The 18,709-nt window shown below is 40.7% G+C and overlaps 1 protein-coding gene and 1 pseudogene across 1 annotated transcript in view; both read left to right on the forward strand.

Annotated features, from left to right (window-relative positions):
* cwc27 (CWC27 spliceosome associated cyclophilin) overlaps positions 1-4,777 on the forward strand; it is a 32,534-nt gene extending 27,757 nt beyond the window's left edge. Inside the window, exon 14 of the mRNA XM_006804740.3 lies at positions 4,126-4,777. Within this exon, the coding sequence (XP_006804803.1) occupies positions 4,126-4,288 (163 nt within the window). The 3' untranslated portion in view covers positions 4,289-4,777. The remainder of the gene's footprint in view (positions 1-4,125) is intronic.
* Positions 4,778-12,603: 7,826 nt separating this feature from the next.
* Positions 12,604-15,964, forward strand: LOC148102234 (uncharacterized; annotated as a pseudogene).
* The last annotated feature ends 2,745 nt before the right edge of the window (positions 15,965-18,709 follow it).

Below are 18,709 nucleotides of genomic sequence, written 5' to 3' on the forward strand. Positions count from 1 at the left end.
TCTGGTGGCTTTAAGACAGAATGCAGTTTTTAAGGCACTTCTGCAGTGGCTTCATTTTTCTGACAGGGAATCTTTGTCCATGTTTTTTGTTTTCTCTGGTTAGACTACTTTAATACATGAACAAACTTACTAGTCCAACTGTTAACAGAAGTGCTGATTCTATATAACTCCCCAAGAAAAGTACCACATCGTTGGTCTATAACTTAAATTCATTGTTCACTGCAGTCAATAATAGTAGAAACTCTGAGCAGTACGTGAGCACATCAGTCCTCCCAGAGCCCAAGAAGCAGTCCGGGACACACACCATTTTGTGGACAGTGACGTTTAAGCATGACAGGCTAACTAGAAAAAAGTTGTTTTATTATTTCATTCATATTATGATGACTATCGCTAAAAGACAACATAATATCAGGAGCAACAAACATGAGACAATGGAAAAAAAATCCTTCCTTGTACAGATGAACCTGAACTCTATAAGATCTAAAGCTCACTCCAAGTTCTGATAAATGTGTGTGAAAGTTCAGGTTGTGTGCTTGTGTATGTGTGTCACGTTGGGATTTCAAGCCACAGCCACCAGATTGGCCATCAGGAAATCAGGCCTGACTGTGTGTTTTCCTCTCATATTCTGTTTTTCACCAAAGATCTCAAAGTCTAACTGCACAGAGTGAGGGTTTGAAATGAATACCATGTGTTTGAACGTGAGCAAAGTGTCTGTGTGCAAGAGATTTAGAATAACAAAATCTGTAGTTCCTATTAGTCTCCAGAAGCCCCCTTGAAGTTCAGTCTGTGTGTGCGTTTGTGTGTCAGCGTGCATATGTGGGGGCCCTAATGAATTTGAGAGAAGCCTTGGCTGGCGTTTGGAGCCTCTCCCGGCTGTAGACACCTCACGGTGTTGCCCCTGCCAGGTATGGTGAGAAGGGAGGGACGGGGCAGTAGCATAGCAGTCCTAGAAAAACACCAGTGGGGAAGTCTGTGCCACTCTAGGAGTACTGCGAACAGAATGTGGGTTACAACAGGTCAGACATTGGAAGTCAAGTCTGGGCCAGAGGAGGTAAACTATTCCATCTGTGTCTGTGTCTCCAAATTCTGACTCTCCCTCTACAGCCCCTTCCTCCCCCAACTCCTTCTGCTTTGCTAACACACAACCTCAGAGCCCACTCTCTCAAAGCAAAGAGCCCTCCATTGCTTTCACCATTCCTCCATATTCAGTAAATCCCACCCCCTGCTTGAGTAAAAAGAATGCAAGACAAATAAATAGAGGAAAAGCTTCTGTAGACTCACATTATGGCAGCACAGCGGTTTTGATAAGCCCCGAATGCTGCCTTTCCACATCATGTTTCAGAGCTGGATGACTCTGAGGCTGTATGACCGGCAGACTGTCATCACAGAGACTGCTAGACAAATTATCAGAGGCGGCATGCTCACGCAGCAGGAGTCCTCAGGGCCTGCCAGAGTCTAACCGTGACATTCTAGATGAGCTGTCACAACTCCTGCCGATTTCAAATGAACACAGGAGAAAATCCAGATCGCACCAACATACTAAAACACCCTAACCGCACAGACACGTAGAAGAGGTCATGCACGCTAGAACAACCCTTGTTTAAGTTTACAGCATGGAGTTTTGTTTTTTAATACAGGCATGTGGAAACACACTGAAACAATCTGTTGATCGTGAACTTTGAAGGATACATTTTAAGATTTTCTTATTTTAGGTATAAACAAAACTACCTTTGCATTTCCATCTGGTGCTCTGGTTTCATACGACAAGCATAGCATGAGCTGATTGTAAATAGAATTTGGGTGCCACAATTGTTCCACCATGTAATGTTGGTTGGTATTTTTCATCGAAGGATTGACTCAAATGATGCACATAATATGTGTACCAGCTCAAGTTTGGGTTTTCATACATGAATTCAGTATATTTCCCTAATTAAATCTCAAGTTTTAAACCAGTTTTTGACAGATTTCTAAAAGTTGTGTCGTCTTCTTTTTATGACAGGTTATCTAATAGATTTTTTAAAAAATTAAATAAAGCACTATACTTTTAAAAAAATTGCCTTATAGGAAAGGGTTTTTTTTTTAAAGAAACAAATAACATAACATAACTTAAGATACATTTAAACCCAAGTTGTAGTCTAATCACAAAATGGTGTGTGTGTGGTTTATATTTTACTTTCCCTTCCCCCAATTCCAGTACCAGCACCAGGGGGGAGATGGGGGGTAATAATTTATACAGGTATCTGAGTATCACACAACCAGTTCTGAACCAGTTACAGTGTAAAGCCACATTTGCAGCAACCCGTGAGGCCATAATTAGGCACAAGTTAACATGCGAAGTGATGCTTAAAATGCTTAAAACATTGTAATGATGTACACTTGTGTGAATTCAGGTTCACAACAACAATTAAGCCAGTCATTTTAGAACTACCAGTTATCCTAAAGGTTAACTGCTGGACAAAGCTGGAGTACCTGGGGATGTTGGAGACCATGAAACTCCACAGATAAAGGCCCAAAGCTTACCAGCAGGTTAAAAATGCAAACCTTGCTGCGAGGGAACTGTGCCATTCACTGCCATTGCAGCTATGCTGCAAAACTAACTGGAACCATTACTGATTAAGATAAAAAATGTAGAGTGATTACATTTTTGCATTTTGAAAAAAAAGACTTGAAGCTGGGAAAATTACTTCTCAGCTCAGGAAATGAGGCTAAGAAGAATGTGAATGCAAGTTAACCATGATTATTATGTCAGTTCTTTGTGTTAGAGTGCTAATGTGTGGCTCTGTGGAAAAACTGTAGCAAAGTTAGAGGACCACCAGAGTCACTAGGGTTAAGCCCCCTTGGACTTCACCTTGGTATTTTTTTTGTTGGGAAATGCTCTCCTTCTTTTATCTGTTTTTTTAGAAAGCCACAGTGAGGGTAAGCCACACTAGGTAAATAAACACAATACTATAGGCTTAATTTAAAAAAACACTGGTGATTTTAGAGCATCTATTTAAGTCATTTTAGCTACTGTTTAAAGAACACTATTATATTGACAAATTAGACTCTTAGTCTTGATTTAACATTTCAACTGGGTCTGTCAGTGCGCCCCAGGGCGGCTGTGGCTACAGTGTAGCTTGCCATCACCAGTGTGTGAATGGGTGGATGATTGTGTATAGTGTAAAGTGCTTTGGGGTCCTTAGGACCAAGTAAAGCGCTATACAAATACAGACCATTTACCATAAAGGTTCATTAAGTAATCTTTTCAGATTATTAAATAGATAAAATAATGTTGTAGTTTCAAAATATACGTTGATTAGTGTGTAATCATCTGCCAGAGAGCTCGATTTTGGTTTCATCTGACCAAAGGACGATTGATGGTCAACAGTTTGCACCTTTTCAACCAGCTTCTTGATCTTGTAATCCATTCCAGTCTTGTGTAGGTCTACAGACTTGTTCCTGCCACCCTCTTTGGTTTTCCCCAATGGTGATGTTTTATAGGCTTTTCTATTCTACTCAAAGATCATTCACCCATTCAAACACATTCATACAAGCACTATGTTATATGCCTAAATGCTTTCTATTTAATATTCACACGTTTTCACACTCCAATGATCACATTGGAGTGCAACTAAAGGTTCAGTATCTTGCCCGAAGGACTGAACCGCCAACCTTCATATTGGTAGATGACCTCTGTCTACCTCCTGAGCTACAGCCACCTATCAGGAGTATCTGTAATTGATTCTTTCCCACACAGCCACAGAGCCGATCTGCAGGAGCCCAAGTTCTAGCTGGATTGTATGGCATCGAGTAGTTATTTCACTCAATGAAATGTAAATCCATTTATAATTTTTATGTAATATTTTTTTCTGGATTTTTGATTTATATCCTGTCTCTTTCCATTAAAATGAAGCAAACATAAAAATTAAAGACTGTTAATTTCTTTGTGTGAGCAAACTTATGAATTCAGCAGGAGATCAAATAGTTATTTTCCCCTGCTTCAACTAATTATTGGGTTTGTTGTTATGAAACTTCTCAAAGCAAAGGAGATACTGGCCTCTAGGCAACAGCTCCACAGAGCAGTGATTTAGTGGATCCTGTCCTGCTGTTCTTTGAACTCTCTCCACCTCTCTTTGTCTGATTTAGGATGGCCCATGTTCTGCAGTTTGATGAGCAAAGCAGAAAAGTCAAGGATGCCAACATGCAGGATGAGGACACCTTTGAGATCTATGACCCACGCAACCCCGTTAACAAACGCAGGAGAGAGGAGAGCAAGAAGATCCTTAAAGAAAAGAAGGCCAAGAGGTGAGGTCACAAGGTCATAGGTCGTGCCGAAGCCATGTGACTAAAACCAAAACTGGTCGTACAGCATCCTGGCAGTCTACCTTTTCATTGCTTCAAACCCGGCTTTGTTAAACCTTTTCCTGGTGCGAACATTACAAATGAGAATGCTGAGCTGAAAACATGATGTCCCCGTTTTCTGTGAGGAAACGGCTTCTTCACAGCTTCACCTGAACTCATCAGGAGGAAAAAAATAGTGAACCTTACATGTAATGTTCATTTATATGACTTTGTATTTTCTGTTTACAGTTAAATGTGAGCCTTTGTTAGAAAAATAAATACCAATCATAAACAGCCTGTAATGACTTTGTTCTGTTTGATTTTAAACAAATGTATCACTAAGGAGCCATTTTTCAGGATAAATTGATACTCTAATGCAGTTTGTGAGGCCTTTCTTGCTTACATGGAAGGGCTATAAAACCTGGTGTATGTGCCCACTCTCTTCTTTCCATCTGGCATCAACTATTTGTGTTTGGACAGCTCATCCATCCTCTGCTTGCACTGGTGCTATGGCTGACTTCCACATTCAAGTGTTTCTTCAGATTTAGTTTGAACAAATATGCAAGTAAATCTCTTGTGTGGACACCCTACTATTCACTTAGCTTTCAGCCAGTCCACCAGACCACAACAATACTTGCACAAAAAAATGCTTGCCTAATATCATTTAGGTCAGGGTATGGATACGGAAAAGCTGAGTGTCCTGTGGTTTCTGGCACAAGGATGTTGACAGGCAAGTGTGGCTTCTTTTGGCTTGACGGTGATGGTCTTTGTCATGTTACTCAAGCCTTTCCTAGATAGTTTTTGTGGTGTCTGGACCCATTATCACTTCTGGGGAACACTTGTGCAGTCAGGGAAGGTGTTTGATGGTCAGCATCAATGTGTAGGTGGGCGGTACATGTCAAATGAATGCTATGACCTTCATGAACCTCAACAGAATATAGTATTGCTATGTAAAATGTTTTAGTCAGTCAGCCTGGCTCTGGATTTAATGTTGAGGCTGAACAACGAATGCACATGCTCCAAATCAGCTATATAATATGGGTCTTTACCATTGGAATACTGCTTCATGGTTATAGCCAGTTAAAACAGCAGAAAGTACCACATTCTGTGGGTCTTTGGATATGAAAAATGAATGAAAGAATGATTCAAACCCAAGCAACAGGAAGTAACATTTCACAGGTATCCTAATATGCAAATTTCCAAATTATTAAGTATGTTTGCATGAATAAAATTCATCTATTTTGTACTGGGCATTGGTGCAGTCCCTTAGCTCATCCTCTGTCTGGAGAAAAAAACATTTTAGCTCCCTTTCCCCCTGTCTTTAAGCCAGCTTTCTTGGCAGCCCTTGCTAACAGAAGGTTGGCAAGGAGCAGGTAGAAGGAACAGCAGGTGGGAGGAGCTTCTGTGCTTACAACTAGAGCACCAAAGTGCTCTCACTTACCAATCAAAATCAAGAAGGGGTAGGTCTTAGAATATCAGCTCTCAACAGTTGCAAAGAAGAAACTGATTGTAGTTGTCACTGAGGAGCCAGTAAAACTTAACACTGAAGAAGTAGCCTAGCAATGATTACAGCGCTTGAGAGAAGCCCTCTAAAACTGAGGTCATGGGGGATTTCAGTTAAAAAATGTCTGGCTGTGGACACAGAGCCTAGAATGGACAATTGATACCACCCTTTTCCGTAAGACAAATATGAATCTACAGCTGTTAGTGGCTCAGCTTAGCTGGAACTGGAAACACTGTGCCACTAGTCTGGCACAGTCCACAGAGCAGGTGTAAAAACATCATTACACATTTAATGAACAGTTACGAGAAGTATTGATTTTCTCAGTGAACTTTCTGCTATGATTGCGTACTTCACAAAATATTAAATAGAAAAACAACTTTTTAATGCTGGGGTAAAAACCAGAGACAGCTCAGTCATCCGGACACATTTCTTTTTCATTGTCCTGCTCAGGTCATCACTGGAGCAGTCAGGGCTTGTTGAAAACAGAACTGTTCAAACACTTAACCCAAAAATGATCAGCTGCCGTGTGCGACCAGGAGCAGCACACTTTTTTTTTTAACTGGACTTGTGGGATTATGCTTAAATTTCAATATGAAACGAGACGTACAGTTAATGTTACATTAAGAGGCCAGCTCTGCCCAAGCTGCTGAAAATTTAAAACAGGTGATACAGTGGCCTGACCGACTCTGTGCTTCTGGGTCTTGCTCACGATTAAACATGCCAGTGTTAATAACTGAGATATTCTGAAATGTAACGAGAGAGTCACTTTTTTCTTGAGTACGTCATAAAACAAGCCTTGTAATACTCTCATGCTCTTTCGCTCTAATTTCTAATGGCCACACTGGCCTTGAAGACACTCCTCAGATAAATTAGTTCTTTACAAGGACTCTGCTTGCCAAGTAAATTGGTAATTTATGTTTGAAGGGAAGCCAGAGAGAAAGACGAGGTGGAGAATATTTAGCATCTCTCTGCGTCACTGCACCCAACTTCAAGTAGAAAATACCCCTCTTTTGCTCATCATGTGATTCCGGAGGAATGAGACGGGAAGGTAATGGCATTATCATGCTCTTCCACTGCCTTCTCCTTCTGCCCTTGGGTGTAAGCATTAAAAATGACAAGCTAATTCTTCTAATGTCTAAAGACATGACAAATTAAATTAAACACTCATTTTGGAACCAGGGTGTTTTGTTCTTCTCTTTCCATGTAACTTGTATTTATGACATTAAAGAAGGGATTTACCGTAAAGCCCATAAGAAAGCAAGGTTCTTTAGATTTCTAGATTGCAAAACCACTGGGGGCATCTGATCATTCCCAAAAGTCTGTATGGAGTCTTTATTACAATGACAAATCCAGAGTCAGATAAACAGCTATCTCAAGCAATGAAAAGTACAAGGAGACCTGGTCTGGCCCCCTCAGTGCCCTTATCTCAGCTTGATGGAGTCAGTCTGGGATTACATGTGGAGACAAGACAGAAGAACTGTGGCAAGTTGTCTCAGTTGCTTTCTCATATGTTGAATAGCTATGCAAGAGAACACATGTGTGTTACTGTGACCATGAGTCCTCCCTCTATAGCTAACTCCTCTGGGTGCAATGGCCAGAAGAAAAATGTAAGATCAAAGAGGAGATGGTTTGTACAGGCACAGCAGAGTGTCATTGTTAAGCTCTGGCAATTCCCAGACGTCCAAGGACAGAGCAGTGAGTTCATTTGTCTCTGCTGTCAGCTTTTTGTCTGCACCTTATTGTTGAAGGACAAATTCAAAATTTTCTCACTCTATCCTAATACAGCGCTTGCATACCCATGACTACACTGAAAGATTTGCTGGTGCTCAGACTGCTCTTCTTGTCCATACATCAGATAAAGTAATTTCACTGTCAGTGATGAAAGCTTATGTTGTATCAGGATTCTGCAGTTTAAGTTAGTTAAATTAAACATGAATCATTGAAACTTGGAATATGGGGTTTAGGAACAAATTCTTTCTTCCTCCTCAGACAAGGTTTGCTTGTGAAGGTGAAATAGTGTGATAGTAGATACCAAAATGAAATTTTATCAGATCCATGAATTTAAAAGAAAACCAGACAACAGCGCACAGTGCATTGGTTTACAATGCTCAGAAGCAAGATTGTTTTCTGAAAGTGCACAATGTTTATTTGTGTAAATTAGTGTTTTGTTAGAATAGAATGTCCTCCATCCAGGATCCTAATTACATAACAGTTATGTTATATTAACAGCCAAATGTCTCTAGCTGTTTAAACTGCAATTTAATATCTATAACCTGGTACTGTGTGATGTTAGAATAATAAGGAAAATGTTGTTTCTGCAGTAAATCAGACACTCCAATTAAACATTATAAATTATGTAATTAATACTGATGTTGTTATAAGCAGAATTTTACTGTTTGGGAAAATGTAATGAAAAGAAGGATGAGCGCAAGTAGCAACCTTTTGAGGTTGTGATATCACAGAGAATCACTTCATCAACACTTGTGAAACAGGACAGCAGGACAGCATTACCCTGTTGTTTAAATATAGTCATGTCCTCTTTTAAGCAAGAAAACAAAATGCCAGTGCCAAAATGGCTAAATTCAAGGCTTAAATAGTAATATCATAGTGCATCTATGCAAGGTAATAGACATGAGTATGACATCTGGCACAAACCTATTATACTACAGTCACACTATAGAAAACGGCGACAGGACCAAAACTGTTGTGAGCATGTGCATTGGACTTGTGATCTTGTTGCTTTTGAAATGGTTGCTTGAAAGCATGGGACTACACCTGCAACCACTTGCAGTCAGCTGCCATCCTCAAAGCAACGTATGTGCATCAGTTTGCGGTTGAACTAAGTAAAACTGGAAAGAAAGTACAGCAAATCTTTTGCAATTTTTGTTATGTTTCCAAATCTGTTACTTCATATACAGAACTTCACATGAATTATTTCCTTTCCATGTCTAGCAAAACCTCAAAGAGTTTAAATATATAGTGATTGCAGTCACTTCGAGTGAGTTTGCAGTTGTTTGGAGATAGGGCACCACCAGGCAACCTTAAGACTGAAAGTGGTCGTCCAGAGGTTGAAGGTGTTGCACGCTCAGCCTCTGGTCAGTAAGTTGTTTCATCCCAACTATTTGCCGTCAGTCACTGATAGCAAAAAATTCAACACAATCACCAAGGAATTACCAATTGTTCCTAAGAGGTTCCTGTTTTAGCTCTAGTCTAACTGAGCCATTACTGGAATTGATGCTAAAATATAAAACTATGAATCTCTTAATTATTAGCTTTAGCTGTCAACTGAAGTGGTGAACACAATAAATCAGTCAGTATATGAGCAAATTAGAAAGGATTTCTACACTACACACAGACAGTCACCAATAACTCTTTTGATGTACATATGTGCATGTGGGTATTGTTTTAAGGAAGAAAAATGTGAATTGGTATTTTAACATCTGCTGAATCAGGGCTCCTTCTCCTTTAATATGCTTTGCTTAGATTAAAGTCCTCATGTCACTGATCATATTTCACAGCTACTGTATACGATTTATTTTTCATATAGGCCAAGTCTTTCTCTTCCCTATTACAGCGCTTCCTCTCTTTTTTCCCTCTGTCTGAACACAATATTCTCAAAAAGTTCTTCTTGTGTTACACCAGACCAAAATTAGCAAGTGCTTTTGTTTTAACATACTAAGCTGATAAAGTAACACAGAGCAGTCTTTGTCTGGCAGTGTTGCTATGTTCTTTTTGTTGCTGGTATATTTATGGATCATAGTTGAGACTACTTAGACACACCTTGAAAATGACATGCCAGAGCAGAGATGCCAGCCAGTGCTGGGTGATGCAGAGAACTGCCCGGGTGTTGGGATATGAGCAATAACATATTCATTTTGCCAAATATTAAGTCCAACAAAGTCCTGCCTGTGAAATTTCCAATACCACAGCAATTGGATAGGGCTGAAAAGGAATGAATGCAATTCTCTAGAAACTGAGTGCACTGAAGGACACCAGTGTAAACAATAAATTAAGGCCAAGACTACAACTACCACCAAGGTTAAACTAAAAAAAAAAAAAACCCTCAGAAAAGCTGCGTTTTACCTCAAACTGGAACGAGTCATAGAATTGAGTTACATGGGCAGGAGTTGCTTTGTCAGATTTTATGAAATGTTTCCATTTCAGATATAAAAGTCTAAGATGAATTTATTTCATATACTGACAGAGTACAGGAATATGTAAATATACCTGTATTTTGATAAGTGCCCAGAAATGTATGGTTCACATGGACCTCAGTGTGGTTTGAAATCAGTGCAGACAAGAATTCTATCCAGTCACGGCACACATGAATCCACTGTTTAATGACTGTTTCCTCAGCTCAGCCCCAACATGTGATGCAATCTGACATATTAGAAATAATGGCGTGCATGAATGGCTTAACAGCAATGAGTACTGCATTGAGAGGCAGCCTCTAATGCACCTAAAATTGATGAGATTATACTTAATAGTTTTGATCATTTTTCTTAATGTGATTTTTACTGATATTTGAGTCAAGAATCATCCCAAGGTATTTAAACCCACTCACAATTTCAATCCTCTCACCTTTACTGAAGGTTTCTGCTCTAGCAGGTTGTTGTATTATTCAACCCAACCGTTAAACCAATCAGCATTAGATCAATTCAATAGGGAAAAATGAATTTTCCCCAACCGATTGTGAGTGGTTGCTGGTAATTGCTGTGAAATCAGTTACTATTTCCCAGTATTGGTCAGTGACCCCATGGTAAGCATTCGTTGCTAAAGAATAACATGTATACTCTGACCAACTATATGGCAGTTGTTTGCAGGAGGTTGCTTGCTACTGCCATGTGAAATTGGTTGCAAATATGTATAAAGCACTGCACCAAAAACCTTTGGGCACTAGCAGATTGAAGCGGTTGCCTGTAGTTTGTATGGAAGACACTGACTTGTTTTCCATACAAACCTGGCAACCATCAGTCCCAATAAACAAGTGGTTGCCAGAGAGTCATGGACTAAGATAAGATAAGATAAGATAAGATAAGATAAGATAAGATAAGATAAGATAAGATAACTTTATTAGTCCCACAAGGGGAGATTTCACATACACTAGTGGCTATGCCTGTGTGACTGAGGCCTGAGGTTTTTTAACTCCCACAGTCCCAGATGGATGGATGGATATTTTTTTAATTATATTTCCCTAGAAGTGGACATTGCTAAGTTTTTCAAGAAGTCTTACAAGAAGCACACAACTTATCCTCAGGCAAAGAAAAAAATGTTACAAGCTCAGACAGGTTGTCCTTCATCTATATCTCACTGTGACTTTTACAAAAATCACACAGTACTGCTGTTGTTACTTCTGACACATACTGCTCTGTTGAGTTCAGTGCTTATTTGGTTGCTGTGTTACATTACCTAAATAAAGTGTAATCACTTTTGTGCTATGGCTATGTGTAGTATGTTTTCCAACTTGTTGTATTTCTTGTTGTGGTTTCTGATGGCCAGGACACTGGAGAACAATTTAATAAAATCAGAAATTATATATTCTGATTGCCTAGGGTTAGAGTTTGGGTTGGGTTTGGAGTCATCACCAATTATGATTTAGACCTCCAAAAGTTTACAGTGGCTCACAGAACCTCATAGAATACTGCAAATCCAAATATTTCCTTCTGCAACTGAAAGTTATGATAGCTGCAGTAGTTTTATGAAAATTGTGTTATCTGCACAATTTTGTTTGTAGGTGTGACTTGTCCTTTTTTTACCATCTTAAAGACAAGAACAAGGGCTGTAATGGACTTCTGTTCTCTTATTATTACAACTTACTGATGAATCTCTTTTTCACTTAATTGAATTGCTTTCAAGCAGACCATTTCATCTTTACAGCCACTTTTTCACTGTAACGAGAGAGCGGCGAAATTACAGACACTATTAAACAGGATGACTTTTTCCTCCAGAAGACATTTTGTTACCTCATAAATTAATTACAATTACAGGCTACTAAAAGAATAGATCTTTAAAAGGTTTCACATTACTGGAGCTGTCAAACGCTTGGCGTGCCTTGACTGGATGTCCTCAACATGTCCATGTATTACAAAGAGATTCACCTTTTACTGTAGCAGTGAAGGACATGCAAAACAGAGACAGAAGCAGCATTACAATGCAACTGAATGGCCTTGTAGTTTTCTGCACTGCCTCCTCATTACCATTTGTTCTCATTAGCTTTCTCTCATTTATTAGATGTAGACAGCTGGAGCAGAAAAGGATGAATCACAACATCATTCACTCCTGATGGATTTCATAATGTCCTGAAGTGAGGATGTCCTTAAGCGTGCTGCATACAGAGTACGCAGTTCAACAGCACACACACACACACACACACACACAATTATTCAGCCCCATCCACAACCAAGCAAGGGCTCTTGGCTTTATTCCACTGGCCTAAGTGATTGGCTATTGATTGCTTAAACATATAATCCACTTACCTGCTGTCTGTCCTGCTGACAGAGGACAGTAATGTAACAAAGCCGCATCCTTTAAAGACAACCCAGCTGGTAAAACAGTACACACTGCTTTTGGAGAAAGCCAAAATTGACAGTTTATTTAGCTTTCTGAAAACAGGGAGTAGTAAAAACAGCACTATGGCACTGCTACTAGGATATCGCTTGAATCCATTTGGTAACCCTTTAAATTTTCAAAAATCTGAGTCTTCTAGCCCTGTTTTTGATTTGGTTTTGATGATGAAGAGAGAAAGATTCCAATTAAAGAATCTCTGGGAGAATTCTATAATGACAAAGATGCTGAACGCCCCACCTGTGATCCCAGTAGAGCCGGTCAAAATAGGAAAAGATGTAAGTCCGTGCAACAATGAACTTTGTTGCACTGATACATGCAAGTTAGAGTTTATGTCACTTTCAGCTATGTGGTGGTATTATTGTAGTAAAATTGTATATATTTATATTTATATTTGATCTACTTTCTATAACTTCCACTAACATGGCATTTTTTGTTTTTTCAGCGGAATAAGCTAGAGATTATCTTATTGCCACTCCAGATTGAAACATTAGACTATGTGCAGTTCTGTGAAAGGCTAAGTACACACTTACTGTTTCCAAATTAATTAAAAGCTGCTGCTTATGAAATACCCTTGAATAACTGATTTTCAGCATGTATAATAGCATCTGCTATAAAAGCAGATGTTTTGGCAGTTTGCTGCCTTGGAGCATTCAGATGCATGATAACACAACGCAACAATCTTCCCAGGAGTGGACAGTTCAACACAAAGTCAAACCATGCAATGTTCAGAAAAATTGCAACCCAAAAGCTACATTCAGACTCTACAGGCCTCAGTTAGCATGTTGAACATTGAAATTCATTACAGTACAATTACAAAATAGACTGAACAACTATGGTTTACTAACAGATGACCTCTTCTAAAAAAGAAGGTAGCACAGCTGAATGAATCACATGCCTTCTGGAATAATGGACAGATGAAACTGAAGCAGAGACCTTTGACCATAATGCATATCACCGCATTTGGTGAAAAACAAACACAGCATATGTATACAAATACCTCATACCTAATGTAATGCACAGTGGAGAAAGGGTAATGAGTTAGGTTTTTTTTTTTTGCAGCCACATGACCTGGGCATCTTGCAGTCATTGAGTCCATCATGAGCTCCTCTGTATACCAAAGCATTCTGGAGTCAAATGTGAGGGCACCTACCTGACAGCTAAAGCTGGGTTAAAACTGGGTCGTAAAACTGGAACGGACAGTGATCCCAAACACAGCAGCAAATCTACACAAAAAATGAAAAATAAAAGACTCAAGGTGTTGCAGTGGAGCTTCAAAGGATCTGAGGTCCAGATCCTTTGAAAGCTGTGGTGGGACCTTAAGAGAGCTGTGCATAAACGCATGTCCGCAAACCTCAGTGAACCGACGCAATGGTGTAAAGAACGGTGGGCCAAAATATCTTGATGCATGCTCAATCAAGTAAATCCCCAAAGTTTGATTCTGTTCATCTGGACGTAGCGTTTTCAGTGGGAGAAACGTTTCATCACTCATCCAAGTGACTTCTTCAGTCTCAGCTGACTGCAGGTTTCCCCAATCTTATAAACAGTACATTGCATAATGACTGAAACTAGCACCACTGAAGAAACAATGGGCTGGTAGGTCAGTGGACAAGTGGGTGAAGAATTTGTCTGACAGACAGCTCGACCAAGCAGAGAAAAACATCCTTGCTAAAGTGTTGGATTTGGCGGTGAGAGACAAATCCCGCTAGTGGAACTGATCACAGCAACAAAAACAGCAATTCGAAACAACAACATTGCAGACATGGAAGCAGAGCAACTACGGACGAAAGTTTCAGCCTGTCTCAGCAATACGAAGCCCCCAGCATCCAACATCAGTATGGAGGAGAGGAAGGCACTCACATCATTTAGCAATGACAACAACATTATCATCCTTCCAGCAGACAAGGGTAGGCGCAGAGTTTTGCTAAACCAGAAAGACTATCGTGAGAAAATTATGTCACTGCTCAGTGACGAAAATACTTATGAACCCCTGAAACGAGACCAAGGAAGTGATTACAGGAAGAGCGTGATAGACTGTCTGAAGCAGTTAGAACAAGACCGGACCTAATACTACAGGCTATACCCAGGGGAATCTACACCAAGTCTGTATGGTTTACCGAAGATACATAAACAGGGTGCACCTTTAAGACCGATTGTCTGCATGATCAATTCAGTCACCTCTAACATCTCTAAGTTTCTGGCTCCGATCCTCAACCTGTTGGTGGGCAGCTCTGAACACCACATCCAGAACACCTTGGATTTTGTTGAGAAGGTGAGAAATGCCATTATGGAGGCAGATGAAACCATGTTCTCGTACGATGTTACATCTCTCTTCACTTGCATCCCAGTCACGGAAGTGTTGGAGGTAGTTCATAAGAGATTACAGGATGACCCCAGCCTCAGCAATAGGACCACTCTCAGCACCGACCAAGTGTGTTTGCTTTTGGAACTCTGTCTTAATTCCACCTATTTCAGATACAAGGGTCAGTACTACAGGCAGAAACATGGGTGTGCCATGGGCTCCACAGTTTCACCCATCGTGGCCAACTTGTACATGGAAGAAGTGGAAAAGAGGGCTTTGCTATCCTACCCTGGAACAACACCAAGCCATTGGTTCAGGTATGTGGATGACACCTGGGTGAAAATCAAATCTCAGGACGTTCCACATTTCACGGATCACATTAACTCGGTGGACCGATACATCAAATACACCAGGGAGGATATGAAAAGTGGAAGGTTAGTCTTCATAGACAGTGAGATTTCCATCAGTAGTGGGGAACATCTAAAAGCTGATGTGTATAGTAAACCTACACATAAAGATCAGTATTTAAGGTTTGACTCTCATCATCCACTGGAGCATAAACTGGGTGTCATCAGGACGCTACAAGACAGAGCGAACACCATCCCCACTGCCACAGCGGCCAGGGAAGCAGAAGAACATCACATCAAGAAGGCCCTGAGTAAATGTGGTCATCCCAGCTGGACTTTTGTCAAAGCTGGAAAGGCGCCTAAAGAAAGCTCCAGCTGATCCAGGAGAGAAGGACAACCGCTGCCCAAGCAAAAATCTGTAGTGATCCCATATGTGTCAGGAGTATCGGAACAGTTGAGACGCATTTTTTCTAAACACCGAGTCTCTGTGGCTTTTAAACCCCAAAACACGCTGCGTCAAAGACTGGTCCACCCTAAGGACCGGGTCCCCCAACACAAACAGAGTAACATAGTGTACAGGAGGATTGCCAGAATTTATACATCGGGGAAACCAAACAACCTCTGGTGAAGCGGATGGCACAACACAGAAGAGCTACCTTGTCAGGCCAGGACCCTGCAGTCTATTCACACCTACAGGCCAGTGGACACTCTTTCAATGATGAGGATGTAACATCCTGGACAGGGAGGAACGCTGGTTTGAGCACGGAGTCAAGGAGGCCATTTACTTGAAAAGGGAAAGACCATCTCTGAATCGAGGAGGGCCTAAGGGTACATCTTTTGCCATCTTACAATGCTGTGATTGCAGCCATTCCCCAACTTTCTGTGAATGGTACTCATGGCCATTCATCAGTGGTCTTTGATCAATGAGCTTTGATCAGTGGTTGTTGATCAATGGTCATGAGAATTTGCATATTAATGATCAAGGAACTAACCTCCCAGCCCATTGTTCCTTCAGTGGTGCTAGTTTCAGTCATTATGCAATGTACTGTTTATAAGATTGGGGAAACCTGCAGTCAGCTGAGACTGAAGAAGTCACTTGGATGAGTGATGAAACGTTTCTCCCACTGAAAACGCTATGTCCAGATGAACAGAATCAAACTTTGGGGAATTACTTCAAGTATTGCTGCTAAAGCTGGTTCTTTCCTCTTTTTCACATGACTGTGAAAATCAGTAGCTGGAAAAATATGATTTTTACATTATTTAAGATGTTTTTAAATGACAGTTTGCCTTTTATGACCTGGAAACTTTATTTCACTCAATCATTTAGATAAAGGCTTTAATATATTCCCAAACAACAGATTGGAGGTTCTACTAAGACAGCTGCCTAGTTGTGAGACTTTGGTTTAATACAGCAGTGTTCTTCTAGATGAGAAGAGCTTCCATTAAAGTTTTCCTCTTTGTTTCCATTTTCCACCAAAATAAAAATAGCCACATCATTAGCCACATTCTGCTGCACAACCCGCCAGTAACAACTCCGTTCTAGGCTTCCCGTGGTGTATACAAATACATTTCTATGTGCCATATTTCAGTTCATTCACAAACACTGCCCTGCTGAAATGTAACAGTATGGCATCCATATACACATTAGTGTGTTTAGTCCATTGAGAAAGGTGTGAGGAAAAGCACATTGTCCTGGCGTATGTGATAGCATGGCTGTTGCCTTCTCCTATGAAACTAGTGGCCCTCAGGCCTTTGATCTCACCCATGGCAGTTCAGTCTGGGCCTCAGCTGTGGGAAAAAAGCAGCAGGGCTTAACAGGACAGAGCCCAATAGATAGCAGGTGCTGAAGCCATGACCTTCCCATCCCAGGCCAGCATTCCTGCCTGTCAGACCCCCCGGATCCACGCATGTAGTGTCTCCAGCCACACCATCTGGAGCTGTTTGTCCTGCTGCACTGCGTTCAAATGGAAGAGTGTCCAAAACACTTCAAGCACTCATCGCACATACTGCAGTGGCACAGCTCTTCTGATTAAGATAAACCTTTACAGTGCTACTCTATGTTATTCATCACTATGCTAATCCTCACACCTCTCAGCTGGAGAATAGGCACACAAACAGAGGTATGACAGGGCCACAGGACCACAGCCAAGAGTAAATCCACAGGTATTCGGGGTTTTAAACTTCAAGGGGTGGCAGATTGTTAAGTCGGACACACAGCAGAAAACCCTCGGAGGAATTCCAGCATGTAGTCGAGCCTGAGTTCTCAACCTGGGAATTGTTGGTGTCTTATCACTGGTGTATCTTTGCACAGCTTTGTTTTGTCATAGCTTGTAAGATATTGTGTTGCTGATAAAACACAGCAATGGCTTCTTTCATTGTCAGGAGTTTGCTAGAGAAATCTGATCCTCGTCCTCTCCACACCTCTTATCATAAGTAGCCTGCTAGCTCCTAGTCTTACTAAGCAGATGTACTGGGAATCACACTATCACTCCTCCATTCAAGTGTCTCCCTGCAAGTCAGGGAGACTAAATTTATCTCCTTAACTATTAAAGGTAACATATAACGGTAAAAAGATTACACTTTTCTTTCCTGTAGTCTTCATGTTATAACTAGTTGTGAGCATGCAATGAAGTGCTAGGTGGGGTACTCTTGTTTGTGTTTGTGCAGTTGAGCGATTAGATTTTTTTTCCTACATGCTGGACTCTGCTGTTTCTATCCCCCCCACTAACTATGCATAGCATCATCACTGTCATGCTACACGTTTGTATTGGTTGCATACCCCAAAAGCCAACCAACCAAGCTGCTTTTGAAGCCAGTTTCTGGAGACATTATAGCAACTGAACTGCAGTTTGTGGAACCTCTGCTTTGGCTTCATTTTTTTAATCATGGAAGCTGCCCCTTGCTTGGTTCTTCTCCTGCTGTATTACAGTTGAATTGGAAATCAAAAAATCAGTTGAGATGTTGCACACTGGTATCCTGAAATGTTGCACAAACACAGGAGACCTAAAACCTGTTCTTTTAAACTTCCATTTAAGAGAAAATCACATAATTTCTTTTTTTAAAGTTATATTTGACTAGTTAAAAGTGCAGTTGTAGCTATTGTTGAATGGCCTATTGTTAGTCCTCCCAGTCAACCAAGAAACTACTTTTTCATGTCACCATCCCAGACAAATAAGTCAGCTCAATGGATTGGTGGGATTCTAAGGCCTGAACTCACGAGACTTAAGACCTGCAGCCCTGAAACCAAGAAAGGTAAATACCAGTAAATCTTGCTTTCATTGCCTGGAGGCTTCTTGTCCATGTGTACATTCACAGTATCCAGTGGATGGCTTCTGTTTCTTTCTGTTTGTGTATTGAGTCTACAGCAAGCTCTCCTGGACGTATGTGCTCACATAATCAGGTGTAAATGTTTCATGTAAGGCAGTCACCTCATGGCTGTCAGGTCATCTGCAGATACACGATCCCTCAGCTTCTTATTTTTCTCTCTCTCCTTGTCACCTTAAGCTCCACAGGTTGGGGCTAATGTAATCACAGACCCCTGCAGAAGGGCCAGTGTAAGAGACAGAAGCTGGGCCAGACATACAGGTATTCTAAACTGGTTACATTAAACCAAACAGGCCATCTGTCTCCCCCAGTAATTGGACACTGGATTAGACAGAGATGGCTGTGTTT

The sequence above is a fragment of the Neolamprologus brichardi genome, chromosome 7, assembly GCF_056152115.1.
Source record: "Neolamprologus brichardi isolate AB-2024 chromosome 7, ASM5615211v1, whole genome shotgun sequence".
In the NCBI taxonomy this organism is placed as follows: domain Eukaryota; kingdom Metazoa; phylum Chordata; class Actinopteri; order Cichliformes; family Cichlidae; genus Neolamprologus; species Neolamprologus brichardi.